Source organism: Zingiber officinale, chromosome 3A (assembly GCF_018446385.1).
Source record: "Zingiber officinale cultivar Zhangliang chromosome 3A, Zo_v1.1, whole genome shotgun sequence".
Lineage (NCBI taxonomy): Eukaryota > Viridiplantae > Streptophyta > Magnoliopsida > Zingiberales > Zingiberaceae > Zingiber > Zingiber officinale.
In genome coordinates this window covers 158,867,156-158,882,212 of record NC_055990.1, presented here as the reverse complement: position 1 = coordinate 158,882,212, position 15,057 = coordinate 158,867,156, and the positions used below count along the sequence as shown (strand labels likewise).

The following is a 15,057-nucleotide window of genomic DNA, read 5'->3' as shown; positions in this document are numbered from 1 at the left end:
TATTTTAATTAAATTTTATACCTAATAAGCTTACATAAATAAACCCTTATCAAAATACATACTGAATGAACGTTTAATTTATTTTAACTAAAAAAATTGAGCTATAAACAAACCTTTAATTTCAGACCAGAAAACGGACCGGTTCGGACTCAAGTTCGATCCTTCACAGACCCCTTCCTCTCTTCGCGTTTCGCACTTATGCTCGTCTTCATGCCCCAGTGAATCATTCCAACCCTAAATTACACTGGCATCGCGTGCGACGGACGACCCATAGACGGCGACGGCGACGGCGACAGTGACGGCGAGGGATGGTGGAGGGGCACAGGTTTTGGAGCCACCTTCCGCTGCTGGTGCAATCCAGCTCCAAGGAGTCGGTGGAATACATACTGCAGGCTCTCTGGCGGACCCGGAAAACCGGCCTCGACGCCGCCGACCGCTCCATCATCCGAGAAATGCTCAACCTCTCCTCCGAATCCGACCTCGATCCTGTAATTCTCTGAAATTCACCCTCCTGTTTAGTTCTCTGACAATTGGTTAAATTTGGGGCTTCAGCAATGCAAGAGATCGTCGATTTTTCTGACTTCATGTAGTATCGAAACATCGATGCCTTTTCTAAGTTCAGATTGCCCTCGCTCACATTATTTCCTCGGATAACCATGGATTACATTATTTTCTCTGATTTCAACTGCAAGCAAGAGGCCGTTTTACATGTACGTCAATCACTGTTTCTGGAGTACAGATTCTAGCGTAGTTTGCTATGGTGTCGAAAATAAATTTTGCATCCCTTCTAATATTGTACACGTCCTAAACCACACAAACATCTTTGTGTATCTGAAAGTAGGAATTGTTCCAGGACTGTGATGTTTTTGAAATGTTACATGACTTAACAACTCAATTGGAAGGGTATGTATCATTAAAAATTGATGCCATGTAAGTGGATATCTATGTGAATTGACTTTATTAGTTTCTCCTTTGCAGCTTTTGGTATGCCTCCGCATGTTGATTCGGAAGAGTGTTTATGAGAATATTTCAAAGGAGGAGATTCAGAAATTGTTTCCACTAGAAGTTCTCCCAGAATTGCAAAGGCTGCTGACGCTGCTTCTACAGAAGTTTCAACGAGAATGGCGAGAAGACGTACTCAAAGATCAGGTCAGGCCAAACCTTTTCTTTTAATTGGGAAAGAGATCCCTTTTCTCGTTGTAGCATCCATAGGTTGGTTGTGCAGTTAGTTTCTGCTACCAAGATGCAAGTCAGACTAATCAATAAAGTGCAATTGCAATTTTTTTTCTTTTGCCCTTATATACGGTTTTCCATTTCAAACAAGGCTCATATTTTTTTCCTGACCCTCAGGCTTCTGTGCCTCGTTTAAAGGCAATGACATGGAATAAAGTAAATCAAAGTCAAGATTCAGCAGATAACGTGGCTGTTATTAATCTGAAGGTATATCAAATTTAGCTTTTCTCCTCCTGCACATTAGAGAGATAATATAATTCATGTGTTTCTTGATTATTTTGCTGTTCGCTACATTTCAAATTCACATTTGATTAAAATTGGAGAGAGTAATATCTCACCTCAAATTTTTTTTCTCTCAATGTTTTCGCTAAAAAAGTTATTAGAAAAAAAACATGTCATGACACTCCGGAAACAGACAAACTAGATAGAATGTTTAGGGCCGGCATGTTTCATTTGATTGTCTGCAGGAAATAAGGTATGATTTGCAGTCTCTGTGTATGAGCAACTTGCCCTTCATATATTGTTTTATCAAAGTTTTCAAAATCTCTATCTACATTCTAGAGTCTAGAATAGATATTTGATGGCTATCCATATTGGAATCGAGAAGAATAAAATACTAATAACTTTATTCTATTTCATTGTCTTTTTTTTTTGCAACCAATAACTTTATTCTATTGTTTTATCAAATATCTAAAGGTTCTGCCCTTGATTGAAATGGTACAGGCCATATGCAGCCTGCCTACCATGCACAAAACTTGTCGCTGAGAATCCCTTCTAGTGTAAGAGAAAATCAAATATCACGGACCCTATACTTGCGAACTCTGCTAGCCATGCAAAATGACTCATAGGTTCCTCAAAGTAGTCACGCCTATGAGTTGCAAAACAATTCTGTTATATATGTTTCTTTATGCTTCATTTTCCTTTTTCCATGACAAACTAGCTAAATCCAAAATGAATGTTTGCGCTTTTGGTGTGAACAACCATGAATATTTTCTTAATAACTATTGGCTGCCATGAAACTGTTTTAATTATTTTATTTAGTTGTTGGAGAAGGCAGATGTGTCAAACCAAATGTTTTTTTTTCCTAATATTGTTTTGCCATCTTTGATATGTGCAGCTTCAAGATGACCAATCTATTTCAGGCGAAAGAGAGGTAAAGTTCCAATTAGCTAAGGACACTTTGGAAACGATGTTGAAGTCCATGTACTTCATAAGAGATCAAATGTCTGACAGCGTAAGTTTCATAAATCGACAGTTGTTATATATATATATATATATATATATATATATATATATATATATATATATATATATATATATGTGCAGTTTTTTTTCCTTACTGGAAAAGAAATGCACTTGTTTATCATTAATTTATTTTATTCTCCAGGATACTACCCATAATGGACATGGGCAAAGGGAAGATAAGGAAGCGGACAGCGCATAAGAATGTTTTCTCGGAATAAACCATTACTAGGCAATGCTCAAGACTCGATGTTTGTTTATTTGTATGATATGATAATATTATCTTACCTAATTAAGTGGTATTAAGACTCGATGTTTGTTTATTTGTATGATATGATAATATTATCTTACCTAATTAAGTGGTATTATTCAAAGTTGACTAAATTGTACTAGTGAATCAATCTGGCATAAAGGTTTCTGAATGCTCAGTAGCAGACTAGCATTGATTGGGCGTGCTTACATTGGTGGTAATAACCAGGTTCTTAGCAATAGGGGCGTAAAGATCTTAATCGTGGTGAACTAATGTATTGTGATCCAACAAATATGTGGTACTTTAGGTAATAAAAGAATCCAAGCTGGAAACTGCTAACGTGTCATTTATTAATTCCTCACTCTATTAAATCATATTGGCATCTGCTGCGCATAGAATTACACCTAAACATTATTGTGTGCATAGAATTAGACTTACAAAATATGTTCTTGGGGCTACAACAAGGTGACGACAAGGTATACAATCAGAAACTTAATGTGCTTTGTGATGATAACAGAATGCTTGCGTGCATATTGCACTACCAAATCTGCTGTACATCTCAAAGAATAGAAGGAAATTCAGCAAGAAGGAGAAAAACAACAAACAAAAGAATGACATAGTACTACTTATGTAGACATTAAATTTCTTGATGGTGGCTGATTATATGTGCTACTTGCACTTCCATTTTGCTCTGCCACGCACAACCTCTGCTTTATCCTCTTGCAGGCAAAGCAAGTGTGTGCTTCGCAGCTGGATGCTGTGCAAACTTGTATTCACATTCACAGGGTCTTCCTCGGCTGCAGTAAGGTATGTGAGGGACTCAAGAAGATTCGACTGCCTGCATTCTCTGCGGTACTCAAGAGTCATGCTGGTGAGATGATAGTTTTCCAGTACATTTACGGGAACGCTCTGCAATAGGTAGGAAGCAGTTGTATTCAAATTAGTCAGTCATCAATTGTTTTCTAAATCTCTTTCATTAATTGGAGAAGTAGTTAAATTTTCTTGATGTAGCTTGAAGCTGTAGTTAAAATTTTTTTCCATGTAGTTTAATGAGACCTAACATTATGTTAATTGGTTCCCTTTTGCATGAAAATTGATAAGAACTAGATTCTGTTTAAAAAGAAATGGCAATTTACTAATGAATACTTTCAAAGGCTGATTCAATTTGTTTATGTCTTGATACATGAGTGGATCAAGAATATAGTTTATAACTACTGGAAAATTGAATTTTAAACAATACATAGAATGCTGAAGTTGATTACCTCCATAATCCATCCAATGTATTTTACATTGTTTACATGTTGATTGACGTCCATGTCACTCCACCTTGGCTAAATGACATAATTAAAACATGTTTAGTAATTTATGGATTTATAGCTTCTGAATTCATATTGAAATCCAGTTTTGAATTGACTGATTATAGTTAGCACTGAACAAGAAATTTACACTTACTGCTAAACCAGATTTGATGTTCACTGCAGTTTCTTCAGTCAATTTCTCGATTTTTTCATTGTCACAGCTGCCATCAAAAAATACTCTCCTGTCCAGATAGAAGGGTTTTACCTCTTCCCTTACCTGTTCAGGTAACTTAGACAACCTTCTTGTTTCTCTATTCATCATTACCCAGTTGCTGCATGTGTAAGATACAATTTAGAGGTAAGACAAGTTACCGACGTGAGAAAAGGTTTATCTACCTTGTAGCTCTTGTTATTATCTTTTGTGTGCTACAATCTCGGATCATCCAGTCTCTACGCATACCATTCTTCCCGGATGCTGCTACCCATGTATCAATCTCAACCACATCTCCCCTGAAAAAATCACAGTGGCTTCATCAGTATTGATATTAAAATGGAACCACATGAAAGTTGTATGGCATTAGGGATGTTTGAATATACCAGTGACTGTACTTCTCAACCTGAATATTAATTCTAGTAACAACCCATATTAGTTTCCGAAGGTTCATCTCATGTGTCGCACCAAATCCATCACTAGCAAGGCCAGAGCTCATGACATGATTCAGAGCTGTCTCCTGTTCTCAGTCATCACCAGCACAGAGTAATTATACAACATTATGAAGCAATGAAAAAATAAGAAAAAACATAAACACCCTCCAACAAGCTTAAGTCACACTTCTCCAATAAAACACAGCATTTATTTGACTATTTCTTTGTCATTTTATCATTACGTTGTCTTCCAACTATTTGGGATTAGCTTCATGAATTTCCCTCCTCCATTGAGGTCTATGCAAGATCGTAGTGCTAGTAATATTTAAAAAATTGAATAATTTTATTACATTGACTAATGTCTTCTGTAGTAATTAAAAAATTGCTTCCCGCTGTATCATTTCAATTTTATTCTTGTCATTTTATCATTTATTAGTGTTATGTTTAATTGTGCATGGTTGTTAGTACTCTAATGATCTTTTTTTAGTAAATCCACATATTTATCTTAGCCTTCTTATATTTCTATATTAACTTTTTTTATATTTCTAATGCTCAATACTTTGATCCATAAAAAATGGTCAGTTGTACCATAATATATAAAATTTCTTTTTAGCTTAAGAGACAACGACAATAGTACAAGACTCTTGGTTATTCATCCAAAGTTATCAACGAAAACCCTGTTTGGTTTAGATAATCGATGATTCCCAAATAATGTTTCATGCCCGACACGTCAGCAAAAGAGGCATGCAACTCGGAATCGAAAAACTGAGATTTTTCTTGATTCCGGAATTAACGAATTTTTTTTACCCAAAATACTCTCGGATAAGAGAAAATTTTGAAAAAATAGAAAAACATAAAGAAAAAAATGGAAAATATAAAAAATAAAATAAAAAAACTTAAAAAAAGGAAAAAGACATAAAAAAAATATAAAAAATAAAAAATATAATAAACATAAAAAAATAATAAAATAATAATAATAAATGTAAAAAAATAACAAATAGGAAAAATGAAAAAAAAATTAAAAATAATAAAAATGTAAAAAATTAATTTAAAATAAATAAAATAGAATAAGCGTAAAAAAATTTTAAAAAAATAAAAAATAATAAAAGAGGTTAAAATTTTTTTAAAAAACATAAAAAATAGAAAAAAAATAATGGAAAAATAAAAAAACATTAAAAAATTAAAAATTAAAAAACGTAAAAAATAAAAAAAATAAAAAACGAAAAAAATATAAAAATATAAAAATATAAAAAATAAAAATAAAATAAACAATAAAAAATAAAAAAAAGGGAAAAAACCTGAAAAAGAAAAAAAATAAAAAAACACATAAAAATGAAGAAAAGGAGGAAAAAGAAAAAGTAAAAAAACATAGAGTTTAAATAATAATAATAATAATAATATTATTATTATGTATGGTTGGTTTTGTAAATGAGGGTAATACTTTAAAATATTAAAGTAGGTTATTTATTAAAACCTTCAAACATACAAGTTTTTGTTGCATTACCTAGGTTGAACCAAACAACATTTGGTTATGTTTTATTCCCCATAACCTTGGTTATGTGATTACTTGGTAATCACATAATCAAGGTTATACATGATAACTTGAACCAAACACACCCTAAAAGATCCTCTCTAGTCAAACCATCCAATTCTAGTAAAGATATCTTTATCAATATCAAGATATCTAAAATTCTTAAATAAACGATTTTCATGTTCTTCCCTTTAGCTATTCCATTGATTCTTATTACTGAGACTAATTTCTTGTATTTAGTTTCAGTTCAACTTATCTTCAAACCTTTAGTTTCTAAAATTCTTATCTATGATTCAATCTTCAAATTTAGTTTAAGTACCACTCTTCCATCTCCAAATAACTATTCTGGAATTATGCATCATCTATTAGTTCTTTTGATGGTGTTGATATGCTTTTTACCTCTGATAAAGGTGTCTCATGGGTTTATTTGGTGTATGTTTGTCTATTTGACAAAATACAAGAGCACATAGTTATTAAGAAACAATAAAATTGGGAAGCTTATTATAGTACTTGCTGCTAAAAAAATTGTGTTACAGTTTCAGTCAGTGATGGTCAAATGCATTAAAAAAATTGAGAAATAATCCTAATTCTGAATTTCTTTTATGCTCAGCATAGAAAAATTAACAGATGCTATCTGCTTTTGTTACACAAACTTGTGTTTAACCTGCCATTTGTAAATGCAAAAACAACAATGCTTATTTAGTAGCAGTGCAGGGATGAAGGGTGGCAAGGTGGCGGATAGATACAGAGGTAGAAGGCAAGTACCTGCAGGAGATTCATGAGGGTCTCCATGGTTGCTGTTTCATCAGGTCCAATCTCATGAGATCTGATCACAAAGGTCTGCCTGTAAACGTATCTCTCCTCCACAAACCTCCCAAGCCTGTAAGTGTGCATTACTCCACCATCATCATCCTGGAGCACTGCAGTTCCATTCCCCATGGTCAAAGAAGCCTCAATACCATGCACCACTTCATTCATCTTGCTTCCATGGACTCTATCCGCACTCACTTTGCAATTGTCGCCACCAGTCTTCACACAAAACTGCCGTAGCTTTCCCTTCCTGGCACAGCAAATGTCACTTGCCACAGTTGGAAGATGTAATCTGGTGCTGCAGCTGGAAGCCATGGACTTTGCAACCGCCTTACTGCCAAATTCCATGGCTGAGATAGCCATGAAAAGAGATTTATTGGAAATTCTTCAAAAGGGTTGGTTGATTTCAGAAAGCGGGATGGCAATTGATCAAGTGTTTCTGAGACCTTATGAATGGAAAGAACACCAAATGCGGTGTGAGAGGCTTGCAAGAAAAAAATGCAGCTTGTGTGATGAAGTGCAGCTCAACCACTTATATGGATGGAGGAGAAGAAGATGAGTGTTTGCTTGCCTGGAAACAACGTTTTTGAAAACCTCGCTGTCGTGTTCAACCAGATAAACTCGAACTGAGGCAGATTCACCCGTTCCCAGGTGAAGTTTTATGCAACTGGATTTTTTTTGTTGGCTTGGGGATCAACTGGGATGAGATGATATTCAAATTTTGGATCAGGGAGGTTGAAAACAAGGTGTGCGCTAGATTGTAAGCAGCTCACCAACCCTCTCCTGCCGTGTGCTCCGGCAAAATTTCCAGACTAGTTGTACCAAACACTTGGCCTGAATAATTCAAAACTTGGACGCAAGCTTTGGATTCTGTTTGCTTGTTGCTGCTGCTGCACTTGCTTCAATGAGTCCTGCATTCCTTCAGCATTCATGAGAAATAACTTGTGCAAAGATTATTAGTGAGTGTTTCCCGAGGTTGTTTGGGGTAGGGCTTAATGCAAAGGACTGTATGGTTCACGGTTCGATGCGGTTTTGAAGAACTTTCTTGAGTTTTTGGATCAAAATTTACTATTTTATGAATATTATCTTTGATATTGGAGGGAAAAAAAATTGATATCCCCCTCCTCCCCCCCACCAAACGGTTCAGGTTTGTCAGTCTCATGGCTCATTCCAAATGGTTTAACATCGTGGGTTCCATAGTAAAATAAGTGCAAAAATTCCATGGGAACGGGGAGAGTAGGGAAATGAAAAGGAGATGAACTTTTTTTGCCCAAAAAAAAATATTGTATTCGTACGTGATGCATTGAGAATCCAAAAAGGGTGTTGATAAAAATCTTTCAAGGCATAAAAATAATTGAGAAACTGGTAAACTAAAAATGAACCGGCGCTATATTTATTTGCTACATTCGAGAGGAAAGAATAGATGCTTTTAACAAATGCATTAGATCACTTCCACAAATGCTTCGATCACATATTTCCTATGGTCATATAGCATGTACAAAAATATCAAATGCATAACTAGTAGAACCATACTGCAGAGTTCAAGTAGAGAATTTAGATTTGCGTAGTTGACTACAAATAGCTGGAGGAAATTTGACTCGCTGATGAAGATGATAACAAGTAGTGGAATCACTGAGTTTGACCACAAAATGTAGTAGCCTAGCCATCAGGGGCTAACAACCCAACACCGGAGCCTCTTTTTGATTGGATGAGGTAACACGAAGAATTGCCTGAGCACTTAAAGGCGTGAGCTTTGCATGGCAGAAGGTCTCCCAGGACTCAGCATCCGCCAGCTCGGCACAGCCTTCGTTCAGGGAGGTCTGAGAATTGACATAAATGGCTTGTAGTTCAACTGCAAGTGTCCGAGCGGCTTCTCTTGATTCAGGAAGCTGGTCACTGAGCTGGGATGCTGCAATTTCAATGAGCTTGTCGATTCCGTAAGCTTTGATCCCTTCCATTCCCTGCAAGTAATGATTTTCAATTATTGAGAATCGCTGCTCAGCAAGTTGTGAGTCAGGGTTTGGAGGAGAATGCATGTTCTGATTCCAAAGGTCAATAAGTTATTCAAATGGCTTGATTTCATTTACCAAAAAACAAAAAGAAAAGCTTAATTCAAATCTGAGAACTACATCATGGAGAACATTATAATATTTCCTAATTATTTTGACTGAATTCAACTCAAATCTGAATCTGAATCCAAAAAAGATATTAAAATGACAGCCCGCTGCATCAGTATGATGTAGATCTACCTCAATTTAAGTCTCACTTAAAACGAAATAAAAAAGTAGGATCCAGCAGGCTGAGTATGTATGTGGCTGCCGTTCCATTTCTCATGATCATGAATCGTAAATTAGTAATGGACAAATTCTTTTTACTAGTTCCATACAATAGGAATATAGGATTAGATGTTTCCTACAGTTTCCAGTAGAACTTATCAAATAATAAGAACCATTTTTTCCCCAAGAAATGGAACACTTTAATTAACAATCACCCAGTCTGACTTATAAGAAGATCCACACATAATTTAGAAAACAAGATAAAAAATGCCAACTTTTTTTTCTTCACGGATTTAACATTTCTTATGATTCCCAGAAAAAAAGGAGTCAGAACTTCTAATATGTTAGAGACGGTCATAATTGCAATATAATTTATACAGTGCAATCAAATCATCTGGTTCTTTAGCTTATGAAAATATAAATACAAAAGCTAAATCAGATAAATTAGGCTAACACAAATTTAATGAGATGTTTCTTACTGATCAGGTGGATTTTAAATAAACCTTGATTAAATGTACTAAAACGTCCAACAATCCAATAAAAAATCATTCTATTAAAATATACTAATATCATCAAGGACATGGTAACACCTAGGGATATGACTCCAACTTGATGTAAAGTACTTCTTAAAACAAATACATAAAATGAAGTTACAATGGATCATCAAAATAAGTTTGCGTAAACTACATTATTCACCAACTAGATGGATCGATAAGCAATTATACCTCTGAAAATAAAGAAGGGAACTTACAAGTCGAGATACACTCCTTCTGAAACACATAGATGCTTTTGCTCGAATTCGAGGATTTTTGTTGCTAAGATAAGGAAGCAACTTTGGCAACAAAAGTGTTGGAGAAACTGAAATGGTCATTGCTATTAGAGCTGCCACAGCAGCTTCACATACAAAGCGCTTGTCTTGCGAGGATTTTAGTAACAATTGGACAAGCTAAAACAAGAAAGGACCATGGCATTAGTATTTTATACAGGAAACTAACATAATAAAATTACATATATGGTTGAAAAAAATATACCAGGGGATCTACTGAGTCAACAACTTTATCATTGTAACACCTAAATATGTCAGCCGATGCCATAATTGCGGTTTTGCAGACAGCACTTCTTGGACTTTTCAGTGACTTCACAATCAATGGAATCACAGATCCTCTACCATAGAAGGTTTGGAAAAAGAAATAGCCAGAGTTGATTAATGCCAGTTGATAAATGATTAATAACTTAATTGTACAATATACAACCATTATAGTGTGATATACTTGCAAAGAAAAATATAAGTAGATGACTCACAAGATTTCAAGCAGTTTTTCCCCATGATAAATTGACAATTGGCGCACATTATTAAGGGCTTCACATACTGAAATCCAATCCTTCGAGTCTAACCTAGCTAAAAGTGTCTATGTGAGAGAAAAAAGAAATACCCATTTACTTCATTAGGTCAATGATAATTGCACTGGTAGGTTAGTGCATAGGGAAAGAAACAAAGAAAACTTGAGGATGAGAACATACACTAAAGCAAAGATCCAAGTCTGGTAAATCAACCAGATTTTCAGATTCTATGTACTCTACTTCTGAATTTCCTGTCTCTGATCCATTAGACCCCACAACATCGCCATTAAATGATGGAGTAGAAAATAGGTGAGGAGTTTTCTTCTGTAACTCAGATCCATTCTCAGTGATCTTTTCAGTAAATGGCTTTGTTAAATTTCCTTTGCCATCAACTTTCTTATCCGATCCCAAAACTACATTTATATTATGATCCCTGAGGGCTTTGGTCGACATTTACACCTGCTAAGTCAGAAAAAAATCCAATGTAAATATATAAATAAACATAGAGATTTACACGTCTATATATTTTGTGTGCGCTAATACTCATAAATAGTGATGGATGGAAAATATAAGATATGAGACATAAATAATTCAAACAGACCCCGTGAACCAAGCCACAGAACTTCCTCCTATCATTTGACTTTAAGCGTGAGTGATCAATAAAGAATAGCAACTAGAAATATTTATGGCTCACTGATAATATTTCAACAAATTTTCATGACAGAGAAATGGAAAAATGCATCTACTGTTGTAGTATAATGGTGAAAATGGATTAACACTGTCTTTGTCTTTTAAACAAGTACTGAAAAGTACAATTCGACTTTTATCTATAACTTAGCTAGTCCTAGACTCCTACTCACAATCCCTACTACTTTAGATTCATTTACCAGCAAAGGTTCGGAAGCATCGCAAGGGGAAGAAAAACAAAAAGAAAAAGGATCATGACAGATGAAGTTTCACCAAGAGGCACCTGCCACCTATCTAGGCCCACTTCCTTTCACATGCAAATAACAAAGAACACCAATTTGGTTCGGTAAGCACATCCGAACCCTAGAACAACGCAACAGTTACTAATCCACTTTTCCCAGCGTTGCATAGACTACAAGCAAGATGGAGTATCGATATTTCACTCATGACACTATCAAACAATATGACAAGCGACCACTATAAATTTCATAGGAAAATTTTCATCTTTTTCCCGAGATCTGAAACTAGAGTAGCAACGACAACACTCGAGATCGAGCGTGACTATTACACGTCAAGTCAGAAATTTAGTGAGCAAAAGGTTACACCAACCAACAATCAACCAAAACAGAGCCCAAGCGTAGAGATGAAGCAGCGAAAAAACAACCACCGTTTCTCTTGCTAGGTTTGCAGTCCACCGCAACACTCTTCGCCCTAGCCAACAAAATCCACAAAAAAAAACCTACAACAAGATCCAACAACTGGAAGCATTCGACGCGGAAAGAGGAGCGATCAAGTGATTCAGAAATCATGTCAAGTACATGTATCATAAGCACAAATCTGAACCAAATACAAAATTCTCCATAGCTTACGAATCACAAACACCACAAGGTTCCTCGAGTGGAGAAGAGCGAGCGAGCGAGCGAGCGAGCGAGGAAGATTACCAGGAAGTGGGAAGAGGTCCGGCCGAAGCGGAGAGCGACGGAGTCGCTAATTCGCTGGAAATGTCGGGAGTTATATTTTGGTACCATTTAATTGCTTCGACAATGCATAGAAATATCAAATTACGATTTCTACCGCTACTCGAACGTCACACTCTCTTTTGTACCTTGTGCATTACGCTTCCAGGCCCACTTCTTAGCCAATGATAGTTTAGTCGGGCTTTAGTGGGTCAACGGACGCTTTCGAAGATATAATCAAGCTGTCGATGAATTAAAAAAGGGCAAGAAAATTACATGCCTTTAAAAAAAACGTCGTTTTTCTTGGCGACCTCTACGGACGAGTCGACGGCCCCTGCCTCGATTTGATGTTAGAACTCACGAGATTACCTTAAATTCCAAACCCGGAAGATTTATTGGACGATTGGAGGGTCCCAGAGCTCACGGAGTAGCCTAGAACTTGTCGTACACAGGTGGACGTTTGGGTAAGATTTCTAAGTGAGAAAGGAAATGGGAAGCGGTGATGTCGCAGGCCTGTGCCCGAATCCGACGCCTGCCGTCATGGGGCTAGGAAAGGCGAGATCGCCGGCGGGACCCGCGTGGCTCACCGCGAAGTAATTAAAGCGCGGGTACAAAAGGCGAGTAAACCGTGAGATTGGTCGGCGGGCAATGTAGGTCGACGGCGAGCGTTGCAATGCAGGATGAGGGCGGCTGGACAATATTCAAAACTTGGTGGGTAACATGAGGTGTGAGCCTGCAAGGTAGTTATAATTTAATATAAATATATAGGTACTTGCTAGAGAAAATTAAAAGATTTTAACCGACGTGGGCCTTACTCTTGATAATTGAATTATTATTAAATAAATGGGAAAAATAAGAAAAGAATTATAAAATAATTATGACCATTTTTTTTAAGATAAAACAGGTGGATGAGAGTTCATTGATTTGAGAGATGAACGGTCCGGTTGGATCAGCCATCGGATAAATTTGAAAATGTGAATCATTTTATAAGTTTATAAGTTGTTAAGTTTTATTTTAAAAATAAAATATTAAAGTATTTGAGTAAATTTATTATAATCAATTTAAAAATATTAATGTGTTTGATATTATAAGATCTTTTTATTAATAAAATTATTAAAAAGGATATAATACTATTAATAGAGGGTTTTAGATTTTTTATTAATAGAGGGTTTTGAGTGAATTTTTACATCGAGAAAGAGAAAATTGAAAAAAAGCATTGGTGGAAAAGATGACATAGTCTTGGAAGATAAGTCGACGAAGATAAAAAGATATTAGTTTATAAAAATTTATGGAAGATAAGATGAAGATTTATAAAATTATATAACGATATTTTAGAGAATAAAATTATTAAAATAAAATCTTTTTTTAAAAAATATGGGCTTTCATACTTTTTTAAAACCAACTTATAAGCTCTAGAATAACTTATTTTGATAGCTTATAAGCTGTTTAAAAAAAATTTTACCAAGCAAATTTGAAGAGCTAGAGAGCTTATAAGCTCAGCCAAATACCCTCTTAGCTAGTAGCCAACGTTCTAAAGTTTTTATTTTACCAGAGAAAAAAATATTTATAATGCATCGTAACTATGATTCAAATTATGAGTACGCTTGACAGATTATTTAAATATTTTACTGTTACATCGTGACTCGAGGATCCAGTTATGACCATCTTTTCTTTATACCAAATATTTAATTTACACCGATTAATCTTAGGATGGACGATTCAATCTACATTTCAACCACCAAATAAATATAGAAAGCAAAGTGACTCCGAAATAACGCCCTAATGTCAAGCGTTGCATGCATGCACTACGTGATTTTTGAACCCTAATTACTTGAGAAATGCACCATGCAATTTACCACCACATAATGTCTTGGGGAGTAGTTATGACTATATTTTTTTAGTCGAAACTAAGTATTTATTTATGATCATCTTTTTTAATTGACATCATATATCCAACTTACGTTAACTAATCCTTAAGATGACCAGTCCAGTCCTATGAAAATTTTGTTGGGACCTTGACGTCCGCTAGAGGGGGGTGAATAACGGCTCACCCAAATCGTTCGCTTCCTACGTTGTTAGCTTGCGCAGCGGAATAATACAAAAATAAACAAGCTAAACAAAATACAAGACAAGAAAGAATGCAAACCAAGCTACACGATCATTTACGTGATTCGGAGATAAAGCTCCTACTCCACGGCGTGTCCGTAAGGTGGACGATCCCTATCCGTCGGTGGATTACTCCCCGGAAGACCTCCGGCTAGCTCAAACTCCTTGTGGGTGGAGAAACCTCACCACAAACTCACCAAGACCTTTTGGACACAAGGAAAACTCTTGAGCACTTGTAGACTACTAATTAGACCTTAACCAAGTCTAATTTCGTCAACTCAAACCAAGCTCCCAAGCTTTGGTTTTATAGCTCGCGGGTTGAAAACCCCGCCTACCAGTCGACTGCTAAAACATGCAGTCGACTGCCCTCTGTGGAAATCAGACCGTTACACAGCATTACTGTCAGCGATCGGCCTTACAGCCTAGTACCCAGAAGATGGGTCGTTACATACAGTATTGCTACATTGACGCTACAGTAAAACCCTATACCTAATATTTTACCCCGAGTACAATCTCTCAGCACTCGTCCTCGGCCGACCAACCTAGACCTAGCCTTGTAGCCTCTTCCATCAGCCTCGCGTCCCTCGGATACCTCCCCATCCTTCAGGTCTTACCTTCTGGAGCTTCCATCGGCCTTGTCCTTATTGTCGGGTCTTTTTTTGCCAAGAGGTCCCGCCTCCGG

The 15,057-nt window shown here is 36.0% G+C and overlaps 3 protein-coding genes across 6 annotated transcripts; 1 reads left to right on the top strand and 2 right to left on the bottom strand.

Moving 5' to 3' along the window:
* The first annotated feature begins 184 nt into the window (after positions 1-184).
* Positions 185-8,034, top strand: LOC122053038. 2 transcript variants are annotated; one of them, XM_042614887.1, is made up of 7 exons: positions 185-488; positions 979-1,149; positions 1,351-1,440; positions 2,351-2,467; positions 2,621-2,707; positions 3,452-4,308; positions 6,914-8,034. In XM_042614887.1, exons 1-5 carry the CDS (start codon positions 309-311, stop codon positions 2,675-2,677), a joined length of 615 nt encoding a protein of 204 aa, XP_042470821.1. In that variant the 5' UTR covers positions 185-308; the 3' UTR covers positions 2,678-2,707; positions 3,452-4,308; positions 6,914-8,034. The 2 variants fall into 2 exon arrangements, with proteins under 2 accessions (XP_042470821.1, XP_042470820.1); XM_042614886.1 differs by having other exon boundaries at positions 186-488; positions 2,621-4,308; positions 6,914-7,660; positions 7,740-8,034.
* Positions 3,395-7,372, bottom strand: LOC122053036 (palmitoyl-acyl carrier protein thioesterase, chloroplastic-like). The gene is made up of 6 exons (XM_042614882.1): positions 6,965-7,372; positions 4,621-4,754; positions 4,420-4,533; positions 4,178-4,355; positions 3,988-4,056; positions 3,395-3,634 (listed from the first exon to the last, which is right to left on the bottom strand). Exons 1-6 carry the CDS (start codon positions 7,370-7,372, stop codon positions 3,395-3,397), a joined length of 1,143 nt encoding a protein of 380 aa, XP_042470816.1.
* A 387-nt stretch (positions 8,035-8,421) lies between the features above and the next one.
* On the bottom strand, positions 8,422-12,388 carry LOC122053037. Of its 3 annotated transcripts, none has more exons than XM_042614884.1 (6): positions 12,255-12,388; positions 10,807-11,085; positions 10,588-10,694; positions 10,317-10,449; positions 10,037-10,231; positions 8,422-8,970 (listed from the first exon to the last, which is right to left on the bottom strand). In XM_042614884.1, exons 2-6 carry the CDS (start codon positions 11,077-11,079, stop codon positions 8,683-8,685), a joined length of 996 nt encoding a protein of 331 aa, XP_042470818.1. In that variant the 5' UTR covers positions 11,080-11,085; positions 12,255-12,388; the 3' UTR covers positions 8,422-8,682. The 3 variants fall into 3 exon arrangements, with proteins under 3 accessions (XP_042470818.1, XP_042470817.1, XP_042470819.1); XM_042614883.1 differs by having other exon boundaries at positions 12,183-12,334; XM_042614885.1 differs by lacking the exon at positions 12,255-12,388 and adding an exon at positions 11,923-12,119.
* Between the last annotated feature and the right edge of the window lie 2,669 nt (positions 12,389-15,057).